The sequence below is a fragment of the Gymnoscopelus braueri genome, assembly GCF_963280865.1.
Source record: "Gymnoscopelus braueri genome assembly, chromosome: 3".
Taxonomy (NCBI): Eukaryota; Metazoa; Chordata; class Actinopteri; order Myctophiformes; family Myctophidae; genus Gymnoscopelus; species Gymnoscopelus braueri.
The window spans coordinates 41,223,852-41,237,044 of NC_137612.1; the positions used below are offsets into that span (position 1 = coordinate 41,223,852).

General features: G+C 42.4%; 1 protein-coding gene across 2 annotated transcripts in view; it reads right to left on the reverse strand.

The window, feature by feature from the left end:
• The window catches only part of kiaa1328 (KIAA1328 ortholog), a 39,285-nt gene that overhangs the window by 12,961 nt on the left and 13,131 nt on the right, over nt 1-13,193 (reverse strand). For both annotated transcript variants that reach the window (XM_080423232.1, XM_080423233.1), the window contains 6 exons: nt 11,390-11,514; nt 7,699-8,087; nt 4,901-5,122; nt 4,166-4,261; nt 3,854-3,939; nt 1,716-1,824 (listed from right to left, as the gene is read on the reverse strand). In XM_080423232.1, coding sequence (XP_080279358.1) covers nt 1,716-1,824; nt 3,854-3,939; nt 4,166-4,261; nt 4,901-5,122; nt 7,699-8,087; nt 11,390-11,514 — 1,027 coding nt within the window. The remainder of the gene's footprint in view (nt 1-1,715; nt 1,825-3,853; nt 3,940-4,165; nt 4,262-4,900; nt 5,123-7,698; nt 8,088-11,389; nt 11,515-13,193) is intronic.

Consider the following 13,193-nt stretch of genomic DNA (forward strand, 5'->3'; position numbering starts at 1 on the left):
TAGCAAAAGTAGCAGATCAACCACACTCAAAACGCGTCGCTTTGCTCCACGCTCCGAGCTTGTAGATCTAGCTACTGTTGATGCTTCTGTGTGACACTGTAGTATGATCAAATAGGGCGTTAATTTACAACAAAACAAAAAGTTAGAATATGGAGATAGGAGGTTTCTGCCCGACAGCAAGGATTAATAATCTCTTCGGGGCAGCCTCACCAAGTTTCACAAAACTACACCCATCTGTTCTCGAGTTTGACCATGACCCTCACTGTGACCTTGACCCGTGACCTTTTCCATGAAACCAAGTTTCATGGAAAATCCGACTATCTGTTCTTTATTTTGCTAGAAGATAATGAAGGTAATGTTTTGCCCCATTAAGTAATGCCAACTGGCTAGCAAAAAAACCCGTAAAACTATTATTATTAACCCATTAAAACCGGGAACGCATCTGCGCAAGCACTTTAACCATTATTTTATACTTTGGCTATTCAAAAATAGCACTAGATATACAAGCGACACTCTGTGCCGCGCTATGAACTTGTAGATCTGCTACATTTTGTTTATCGTGAAAAATTTTGCAAATCTTTGAATATATACCACTGATGATAGCAACAAAAAAATGTTAGGATTTAGAAGACATTTGTAGAACCCCAAGAGGCAAAGATTTGAGTTACAAATGTTCCCTTTAAAAATATATATATTCAAAGATTTGCACAAACTTGCTCAAGCTCATAGTGCGGCACCCGTCATGAGCTTGTATATCTGCTAGTTTTGAATAGTCAACGAAATCTTAAAATCTCAATTTTTAATTGATTAAAAACCCTCCAACACGTTCTGTCTCTCACATACAGTAAGCTCAGCGATGGAAACACCTTCACTTCAAGCCCTGCTCAATCATGTTGTGCAGCAGCACTAGTTAGCCCTGAAGGAAATCCATTTAGGTTTTGTGGCTCTCGCAGGACAAAGACTACCGGGGCACACGCAGTGCTGCTAATGTGCTGCTTTTTCATTGTTGTCCAAGGAAGAAACAGGCCCTCCCACTCTTCTGGCAGGCAGAGAGCTGCTGCTTCTTCGGTCCAGTGTGTTAGTTCATCTAGACACTATCGTCTCTGTCGGGGTGGAAACCTCATATGTCCAAAACTGTTACTTTTCAGGATTCAAATTCAAAAGTGGCAAAAGTCTACAAGCTCGAAACGCGTGGGTCTGCTACTTTCGATGCTGTTGCGTGACGCTGTATGGAATGATCAAGTAGGGCGTTTATTTACTGTGTTTATTAAAACACAAAAAGTTTAAATATGGAGATAAGAGGTTTCTACCCAACAGCGACAACAGCGACAACATAGTATCGTTTGCTCCAGTGATTCCTTTTGCTCAGTGTTTCCAATTTGCCACGTTTGTTTTGCGAGATTTAGCAACGTTTACGATGAACCTAGCGACTTGTTCATTCATTTGGTTATTTCAGGAGCTTTGTGTGTCAAATTCACAAATTTTCCCTCTATATGACTAAAATGATAAAATATCTGTTGTATGTTGTATTACTAACTCATAATAACTAATAATTTTCATTGAGATGACCAGTCCTTTAGTAAGCAACTTACACAAATCAAATCGATCACCAGAAACTCTTCAGAATCAAAACATTATCAAAAAAGATGCAACGATACTATCTGCACTGTTCATGGTTAGAATAGTTTCAGTGATGTTCTGTGTTGATGTGTTACCTAGCTTCGGGGGTCCCGGGCATCGCAGACACTGAGGTGGTCTTCACAAAATTGGCAGCGGGCACGGCAGGAGAAGTGGCCATGTCCGTTTTGGAGCGATGCAAGTCCTCTGTTGGGAGTTGCAACGGTTAGGGGTGATACATTCAAAATGAGGGCAGCAAGGCTGCAATGCTGCACAAGCAGGGGGGTACGCCGACTCCATGCAGCTCTTGAATCCACCTGTTCTGTAAAGACTGTGGTCCACAAACTGTGGGTTGCAAACTAAACTTGGAGATATCTATTGAGGGCTACAAACACTAGCCCTCTGCTGCACACAAGCCCCCAGAACCGCAGTAGAACAGAGATGCGCATGCTTCTACCGTTTGAATTAATTTGAAACCATAGTGCGCGCTAGGGCATTCACGAATAGTGATTTTTAGCATTCGAATTATTCGACCTATAAGTATTCGAATATTCGATTAATCGATTTGATTATTTTTTTAAAAATGGCATTGATGACTCGACTCAAGGAATGCGAGTTGACCTCACACCAGAGCTCACAGATGCGTGTCTGCTGTAGAAAAGCCACTAAAATAAATAAATTAAAAACTTTTTTTTTCTTTTTTTTTATAGAATAATCGACTACAGTGGTCGAATAGTGGTTTGATAGTCGAATATTCGAATATTCGATTATTCTGTTAATGCCCTAGTGGGCGCCTGCTCGGTGCTCAAGTCTTCCGCGTTTGAGCTAGGGCATTAACAGAATAATCGAATATTCGACTATAAAACCACTATTCAACCACTGTACATCAAAGTCGATTATTCGAAAAAATAAATAAATATATACATAAAGAATATTCGAATAAGTCAAATGCTAAAAATCACTATTCGTGAATGCCCTAGTTTGAGCACCAACATTCGGTGCTCAAATGCGGAAGAAGAGGGTACTTCCGGGTGCTTCATGCGCTGGGTGAGCAACTTCATTGAGATGAATATGAATAAAAGTTCAGTTTCTTCTGTAATATAATTCAAAAAGTGAAACTTTCATACATTCTAGATTCATTGCGAATACAGTGAAATATTCAAAACCTATTTTTTTTTTTTTTAACCCATTAACTGCCAGAGGTATTTTCATATTTTTTTAGCCAGTGCCAGAGATTTTTCATTGAAAAAAAAAAAGTACTCAGGAGCCGAGATACAGATTTTTTAAGTTTTAAGTTAACAAGGAAGTGGATAGGAGTCTAGATCTTCGAAAAATCATATCTCCTTGGTCTTTGGGTCAAATTGGAAAAAAATATTCTTTCATTTTTTTTTTTTTTTTTTTAGTTCACGTAGATCTACGCGACTGGCACGTGGCGGCTTTAAATAGGTTCGCGTAGATCTACGTGATTGGCAGTGAATCAGTTAATCTTGATTTTTATTGCACACAGCTCATGAAAATAAAAAGTCCATATCTCAAAATATTAGGATATTACATCATGAGACCACTAAAAAAAAAGTATATATATAATACAGAAATGTCGACCATTTGAAAAGTATGTCAACGAATGCACTCAATACTTGGTCTGGAATACTTTTGAACAAATTACTCATCAATGGGGCGTGGCATGAAGGTGATCAGCCTGTGGTACTGTTGAGGTGCTATGGAAGCCCAGTTTTGCTTTGATAGCGGCCTTAAGCTCATCTATGTGGTTGGTTCTGGTGTCTCTCATCTTTCTCTTGATCTTCCTTCAGATGGTAGACATTTCTATATTATAAATCCTTCTTTTAAGTGGTCTTATGTCATACTCTGAGATATGGATTTTTGATTTTCATGAGCTGTATGCCATAATCATTCAAATAAAACAAAAAAAGCTTTTACATATTTTCACTTTATGCGCAATGAATCTAGAATGCATGAAAGTTTCACTTTTGGAATTATATTACAGAAGAAACACAATACACAATATTCAAATATTTTGAGAAGGATCATCATATTATAACTATGGCTGCAAACAGCTACAGTGAGTGAGATTCTAGTGTTCCATAGCCTGAAGGGATGGGAGCTTCTAATTGGTTAAGACAACGTTTCAGACTGCAATTTCAAAATAAAATGACCGAAAAAAGCCATTTCACCCACGATTTTAACAAACGACTGAGGGTGTGACGCTAGAACTCACCGTGACTGCAAACAGCAACATGCGCAGGTGGCTGGGCTGAAGTTGGACATGTGTCTCCGTTGTCAAGCTGTGCTTCCTCACACTGCCTGCAGTACACAGACACAATATATATTCAGATAAATCCTAATCACATTGTAGTAACTCGTAACACGTGTGGCTGTAGCTTAAAGTGGTGTGTGTGTGTGTGTGTGTGTGTGTGTGTGTGTGTGTGTGTGTGTGTGTGTGTGTGTGTGTGTGTGTGTGTGTGTGTGTGTGTGTGTGTGTGTGTGTGTGTGTGTGTGTGTGCGCGCGCGCGAGTGTGTGTGTGTTGACCTGGAAAGTACATGGCATCCAGACGGATCCTCTGGCTGTGACACTGCAGTTCTGTTGGTTGAGCTGCCAAGCTCACCTTGAGTGGCTTGTTGAAACCTGACAGAGAAACGGAGACAAACGGAGAGTAAAAGCCTGGTTCATAGTAGCATACCTACAAGCTACCTACTTGAAGGTATGTGAGCTTGTAGGTATGCTATTTTTCGGAGCGCACGTATGTATGTATTTACTACTGTGTCCTAGATGTATTTCCTCGAGTCAGACTTTTGCTTTCATATCTAAGCGTATCTAAGCAAAAGTCAGACTCAATAAAATACATCTATGATCATCTTGATCCAAGGCTGTGGAGCGACTAGTCAGCACTCAGAATTTATTTCATGGACAACAGGAATTAACCAGTCAACCATCACCTGATTGTGCTGGCTCACCTTCTTCATTTCACTAAAATATCACCATGTTTCTAACAAGTTGGGGCGTTATATACGAGCGCTGTACACCGCTATCATCTCTGCAGCGTAGCACTGTGAATCTCGCAGGCAGTGGCTCGTGGCAAACAATGTTTCCTGTTAGCCTACGTCACTAGCACTACGTCACCGCTATCGTTGTTTATAAAGAGACTATCCCTATTCACCAGATCACAGCCATTTGCGGTAAGAAATAAATACAAATATTCAAAAATCACGTGACAAATAATGAAGTATGACGGATGTCCGTCCGTAGACGGAGCTCTGCGACTACCTGTTGTAGTCGAGGCGTGACTGTCGGAGCTGCTGGTTCTGGCTGATGAGCCTGGCCTCCTGCTGGGACAGACGGACCTGCAGCCTCTCCCTCTCCACCTCCAGCTGCATCTTCTGCAGCAGCAGCTGGTGCCTCTTCTCCTCCCAGCCCTGGTGGCCCAGGAGGGGCATGGTCAGGGCTCCGTCATCCCCCGGGACCACCACAGTCTCGCTACCGGGCAGCCTGTGTGTGTGCAAGTGGAGTGGACGTGTTTATCAGAATCAATCACATCACCTAGTTTATAGGTGTAAAGTGGGTGAAATGTTATTTTTTCTTCAGGGAAAGCTCCATCAATTATTTTTTAAATGAGAAGAAAGGGGAAGGGGGTGCAGAGAGAGGGAGAGCAGGGAGAAAGTAGTCAAATGTTAAAAAAAACACTTTAACTTTACAGGTAAAAAGAAAAAGACAAAATCCACATGGCAGGTCCACACAGGGAAAGTAAAGTCTGCACAAAGGGAACATGTCCACATGAAGGGTGTAGGGGGTCTGTTTTATTGGCATAAAAAGGTCTAAAAGGGGCTCGTCTCCTTCCTGATGACACGATTTACCTGAAACACTCATGTGTGATGTGTGTGTGACTAAAAATAAAGCCATTAACGGGACACCGTTCTATGTTTATATGCGATGTACAGTATGGCCGAGGGCTGTGAATAGACTGACTACGGTCCTTTAAATCTTTACTATGTTTGCTTGTAAGAGCTTTAGCTTATTTGATCTGAATTCCTTTGATCTTTGCTCATGCATCATTTTTTTTCCCCCTTTGATGTCTCAGATGAGGGGTTTTCTTATTTATTGGCTCAGCACCACTATAAATTAGGGCTAATCCCACAAAGTCTTAAAAAACCATTATTTAACACTAGCTTTTTTGTAATGTTACATTTATTCTCCTCTGTGGGTTGTGCTACTTCCTCTTCGTATATAAAAGTTTAATTTTGTAATGGAAAGTCAGAGGCAGTTGGATCGGGGCTGAAACCTTTGCCCAAATATGGACTCATACCGTGATGTCTGACGTCACTAGACCATTGGTTCTCAAAGTGAGGTCCGGGGACCCCCAGGGGTCCTTGAGGGGGCTCCAGGGGGTCCCCAGCAAAATACGTTAATACATTTTAACTCTTAATCTACGCAATCTATTTATACGTTGGCTATTAAAAAATAGCAGATATACAAGCTCACAGCGCAACACAGCTGGGTCTGTGGCCAGATATATATCAATTTGGGAGTCCTTGACATGAAAACCTTTGAGAACCACTGCACTAGACTAGCCACATGAAGTCATGCCCTTATTAGGCGCCGTCTTGTTATTATCCTTATATTAATTCACCAAATCTCATGTGTGTGTGTGTCTGTCTGTCTGTCACTGTGGCTGGCGTCACTCAGAAAGCGTCCAGTGTGCAGTGCCGAATGGCAAACCAGACAGATCAACAGTTTCCGAGAGCCGAAAAAACTAAACACAAATATCTGTATCTACAAGATCTATTTCTGATCTTGTACGATATCATGAATCATCCAGATCTCATTTGGGAAAGGTCCAAAAAAAAATTTGGGGGATGGGGAAGCAGCATTTAGTTTTTATGCACCACATATCTGGAACAAACTCCCAGAAAACTGCAGGTCTGCTGCCACTCTTATTTCTTGTAAAACACAACTAAGAACTTTCTATTTGCCTCTGCCTTTGATTGAGTTATTTTACTTTTTTAGTTTTCTTTCTCTTCTGTACTGTAACTGTATCTGTTATCTTTTACTTCTTTTGTTTTACGCATCCTAATGTCTTTGTATAAATGTGTTTCCTTTGCTTGATGTGCTGTGTAAAGCACATTGCATTGCCTTGTTGTTGAAATGTGCAATACAAATGAAACTGCCTTGCCTTGCCTACAGTATCTGTCAGGTCTGAAGGGGGTTGCGGACACACAATACATTTTCCGCGAGTTTGGGAGATTGTATGCATCGACTTTCCTGATTGGCCAATCCAAACCATCGGCTTCAAGGATTGGCGGAGCATCACGTCATGGTTGTGCTGCTTGGCCGATAAAAGTCCCTGATTGGCTAACCCGACCCGTCGTCTTAACTGATTGGCCAAGATTCCCATTAACATTTTACGCATAGCCAATACAAATGGAACAGAAAGTGGGTAAAAGCCATAATATGAAGGAAAGTGATAGAAGAATGGCAGTAATGTTGGGACGGAGTAGCAGGAAGGCATCTTTATCACCTCTGTCGGGTGGAAACCTCATATGTCCAAAACTGTTACTTAACAGGATTAAAATTCAAAAATAGCAACAGTAGCTCATTTCGTGCTTGAAGATCTGCTACTTTTGATGCGTTTGTGTGACGCTGTAGTATTATCAAGTAGGAAGTTGTACAAAAAAACACAAAGTTAAAATATGGAGATACAAGGTTTCTGCCCGACAGAAACAATTAAAGTGGGTGAGAACAGTAGGTACTGTATGAGAAGCGGAGAGAGGAGGTCGTCCGTCATAACATGTATGATTGTAAATGGCTTTAAAAAAGTTAATATTAAACAAAAGGTTTATAGACCGGAGGCCGATTGACGGTTCTAAAAGCGCCTTCTAAATCCTATCCTAAGTTTTCTGAAAAACATACATTTTGTATTCAAAACATTACAAAAATAAACATTAAAAACAAAAATGACACAGGTGCTTTCCCGGATTGAAAGGTACAACAATGTATAAGCTTTCCAGGTCTAAACGGGTTAATAAAACACACTGAAAAAGTGCTGTGAAATATCACATTAATTGTACCTGTCACACTGTAGTTCAGGCTCGCAACGGTGACGGTCAGTTTGACCTTTGTGCGGTGTGTCTGTGCGGTTGCCACAGCAGTGCTTGTGTCCACAGTGACACGGCGACTGCGAGGGTTGCAGTCCCCCTCCTCCTCTCCGCCCCCTGTGGCGTGGGGTGACTGACCCCTGGCTCTCACTAGAAGAAGAGGAGGAGTCGACGGGGGGGGTCTCGGTTGACAGAGAGGCGTGATGATGATGATGATGATGATGGCGGTGGCCCCCGAGGGCGTTCGCCGATCCTCTTGCGTCCGCTTGCTGTGGCCTTCCCGTGTGAGTGGCGGCGATGCCCAGGTAAGAGCCGTCCAGGGCTGCAGACTGTCCGCTCGGACCCTCCTCGCTGCTGGACATCTGGACAAAAGATTAACCCATCAAGACCAAGGGGTCCCCAGCAAAATTAGTTAATATCGTCAATATTGCTACCGTCAATAGCATCACAATCATTTGAACCAGTTCAACCATATTTTATACTATAATCAAAAATAGCATATCTACAAGCTCATAGCGCATCACTTTGTGCCACGCTATGAGCTTTTTTTTAACTCAAATCTTTGCTTCTGGAGGTCCCTGGCACAGATTTTGGGGGTCCGTGACATGAAAAAAAGTTTGAGAACCACTATGTTAGGGTAGAGAAAGACAGGTGGACGTGGCTACTTCCATCCCTAATTCCCGGACCCCTTTACTGCGATCACAGCTGCATAAAGGCTAAACATCCCTTCGCCGCTGGCGAGGCTGGCCGGTGGCCAAAGGCATTAAGATGGAGATTTTTCAAACGGAACAGAGGCAAGCAGGTGAAGCCAAGGTCAGGGACGTTAGGAGGAGATAAACGGAACGGAAGGAAAAAGCCCACCGACCGCACGGCGGACCAAGGGGGAAGAGAGACTATGACGAATACGCCCAGGGTCGGAGACCAGGCAAACACACATTACTCAGAGCCACCGTAGGACAATCAAGATGACCAACTCATCTGTCCTTCCAGAGGCTGGAGGCGGCCGGGGGGGGAAGCATCTTTAGCCTCCAAATCGTCACCTTGGAAAGCAGAGTTGATTTTGACAGCAAATGTTGATTTAGTTTTTGCGAACGCGGAAGGAGCCGCGTCTCCGACCAAGTGGAGCTTACTATGTAACCCTGCTCGGGTTGTGGGTGTGTCTGTGTGTCTGTCTGTCTGTGTTCATGCTCTCATGCTCTGCGTGCACTGCCTGTAAGCAGCCACCCGAGTGCGCCAGAGTGCAGGAATTTAGACAATGCTCTGATTACCATGCACAACACACACACACACACACACACACACAGTCAATGTTCTCTCCCAACACGGATAACACGGATTACAAGTCCGTAAATACACAATATTTTCGAGCTGCGTTCGCTTCCAGCGTTTGCGCGTCTTACTTGTAGTCATAGTCTTGAATAAAATTCCATTTAGTTTTAGTCAAAGTCTTGAATAAAATTCCATTTAGTTTTAGTCAAAGTCTTGAATAAAATTCCATTTAGTTTTAGTCAAAGTCTTTTGAATAAAAACTTGTTTTTTTTTGTTGTTGTTTTTTTAGATGCACTTGTGAGCAATAGCCAAGTAAGATAATGTATCCATTGGCCAATCATACAGTTCACTGCAGCTCAACAGTCAGTGTGAGGGGTGGTCAGGAGATGTCATTTACTTTTAGTCACATTTTAGTCATCTGCAATGTTTTAGTTTTAGTCTAGTTTAAGTTGACTAAATATCATGAGATTTCAGTCGACTAAATCTACAGTTGATCAGGGTTCCCACACATTTTTAACAACGAATTTTAAAAACGTTTCCATAACTTCTCCAAAGTATTTTACCCCATTTCCAGGCCTATAGCAACCATACGGTGCAATAATGAGGCTCTTACTCCAGTGTGCTATCAATGCCCCAAGACAGACTCGGGCGAAGGTGTCACGTGACAACAAGAACAGATCTACAAGCTAACAACGTATCACGGTCCAACATGTTGTTAGCTTGTAGATCTATTATTTTTGTCATGTGACATCCTCTATACTGTACATTAGGCCACACGTACGTAGCTCGTGCAGTGCAGCACTGCATTTTCCATGCTACAGATTTCCCGTAATGTTAGACAAAAACTATGTATATCCAAACAATTTCCAAAACATTTGATTAATTCTAAACCTTTTCCAAGCCTGGAAAACTTTTTTTCTAATTTCAAAATATTTCCAGGAATTTCATGAATGTGCGAACCCTGGTTAATTTAGTCAACTAAAATGTATTTTGGCAAGCCTTGATGGCATCGCAATGCCTGATTTACAGTATACTACTTGTAGATGTGTGCTGAAAATAGTCTACTTTCAGAGCGTGAAACTCACGAGCAGCCAAGCATAAAATGACTTGTCTTAGTTCTTTTGGATCTCTTCTCCACTACAGTTCCTCCCTAATATTGTCTAGTTTTTATTTGAAAGAGCCAGTTTTGCCAGACGCGCGGCCAGAACGACCAAGCCCGGCCGGCCCGGCCCAGCCATGCCCAGCACAGCGGCCCTGAAGTGCGTATTTAGTAACAAGACCCTGTTTTGATTGATTGATTGATCGAATACTTTATTAGTCAGAAATGTAAACAGCACGTGCCGTGATGAAGTAAGACGTTAAAGCTAAAAAGGATATCACAAAAAAGTCCTAGGGACTTGTTTCCATTGTGGCGCTATGTATTCAATTCATCAACATACAGTAGCATACAAAATTAACACAATAATAATACATGTCATCAACAAATACAAACATTATGTACAAAAGAGATGGGAAATTTACATGTACTTAAATTTTGAAAGAAACCAGTGTTACACATCCTTTAATGGATGGTGTCAGGGCATTCCACATTTTGGTGGACTTTTCTTTTGCCACATTTTGGTGGCAGTGTTAATACTTTTCATCAGTTAAATATTTATAAAACCCACAGATAGACTTAACCACTTTCACTTGTTTCCCACTGGAAGATCTTTTAAAAAATGCAAAAATAGCTGATCTACAAGCTATTTTTTAGCTACTATTCCTCGACACTGTCACATGACGGCATATGACATTAGCATACGGAAAAAAACAGTCAAAGGAGATACAAGGTTTTCTTTGCCTGACAGTGACAACATGTGTGAGGACTGAGGAGTGCGTGTCAGTGGGGGAGCGAGCGTGCTGTGATGGATGGTGAACGGGGCTGTTGTTTGAAGATGGCTCACTAGGGAGTAGGCTTACATGCACATTAGCGCTCCCTGGCCCCCCCCCCCCGCGTGATGTGTGCAAATACATGGGACGCCAGAGACAGTCAGCCGATTTGTGTGTGTATACACACTACACACACATTACACCAGTGGTTCTCAAACTTTTTACGTGCCAAGGACCCCCAAATTGATATGTATTTGGCCACGGACCCCCACATCTAGAAATGCTTTGTGCCAGGGACCCCCCAGAAGGGAAGATTTATGTGTTTTAAAAAAAAGCGATAACATTTTCATTATTTTTCAAAAATAGCAGACGTACAAGCTTGTGATCTTTTAGATCTGCTATTTTTGAATAGCAAACGTATAAATGGAGAAAGAAAAGTGGTTGAAATGAGTGTGATGCTATGTTAAATACTTTTGCTGGAGCCCCCCCGGACCCCACTTTGAGACACACACACACACACACGTACCTTGCTGTGTGCTGGGGGTTGACTGAGCTGGGCGATGGACTGGTTGAGCTTCTGCTGCTGCTGAGACAGGTACTGTTGATAGAGCACCAGCAGCTCCTGGCACTCTCTGTACTGCTGCTGCAGGCCTGTGGCACGCCAAGGGTTAAGGAGCCAAACCGTGCTCAACGGCAACATTGATCAAGTAGGGCATTCATTTACAGAAAACACAAAAAGTTCAAATATGAAAATAAGTGGTTTCTGCCCGACAACAATATAAATAGTCTCTGTTGAGAAAGTATCTCCATCTCTCTAACACCATCACCCAATATTTGATACAAAATGGTGGACATGAAATCCAGGTTGGCAATTAAAATTCAATTACTGTTTTTTTCCCCCCACAGCCTCAATTGGACATTTGACCGGTAACAAAAGAGAGAACAGCAAAGTTGCAAACGAGAGAGAGAGAGAGAGAGCGAGAGAGAGAGAGAGAGAGAGAGAGAGAGAGAGAGAGAGAGAGAGAGAGAGAGAGAAAAGCAGCCAACAATATCAAAGTTGTTGTTGTGGCACAGAGCTGTGGCCATCTGGGTCGGGCCGAGCTACGTAGAGCTGAGCTGGGCAGTGCCGCGCCGTGCCAGGCTGCCTGCCAGACACGGAGCTGGCAGACAGGACACCACTAATCTGGAGCGGAACCACCGCTGCGCCTCAGGAGCCCACTAATGATGGTGGCCGCACCGCACACACATATGCACGCCGACACTAACACAGTAACACACACACACACATATGCACACCGACACTAACACAGTAACACACACACACACATATGCACACCGACACTAACACAGTAACACAAACACATATCGTTGCGGTCGAGGCAGAAACCTTTCATCTCCATATTTGAACTTTTTGTGTTTTTTTCGTAAGTGAACGCCCTACTTGATCACACTACAGCGTCACACAATAGTATCAAAAGTAGCAGATCTACAAGCTCGAAACGCGTCGCTTCACGACAGGTTTGGAGCTTGTCGATCTGCTGCTTTAGCCGTTTTTGAATTTAGTCCTGAAAAGTAACCGTTTTGGACATATGAGGTTTCCACCCGACAGAGATGATATGCACACCGACACTAACACACACAGGTTTGTGATTACTATGCTTGTGAGGATTAGAAATAGCTGAAAGTATTAGAAATAGCTGAAAGTATAGCCGAAAAAAATCTGACTCAAAAACAACGAGTCGTACTGTAGATCGCCTTGTAGATCGGCTATTTACACAACTAAGCATAAAACAGGGAAATCTCTAATCCTAAGCCCCTAAACCTAAACTCTAAATGTATAATAATCCTAACGTTAGCCTAGATCTCCAACTTTTACTAATTGTAAACCTAACGCCAAAAAAAAGAAAAGTAACCCACAAATCAACAATCTCTCTAAAATGTCTGTTTCTCAAATTCTACTATACTCGTCTGGAGATTTGGTCCTCAAAAGTATAGTAATAATAAAAGTGCACACACACACGCTTGCATGCAGCAGCAGAACCAACACATCCACTGATAATAAGCATGAAAATGAAAATTACACACACGCACACACACACCCACCCACACACAATCAAACAGCACAGACCTTCCTCAAACAACACTGGCACACACACGCGCCAACACATACAGGAATACAAATTCCCACACCTGCACGGAAATAGCCTGCAAACAGAAAACACACCACAATAAAGTCAGTGGTATACGCACACTCCCACAGATAGCCAACTGTAAAGTATGTTCCTCCAGGCCGTATCTTTTTTATGACGATGGCCCTGCTCTCCCCGGCT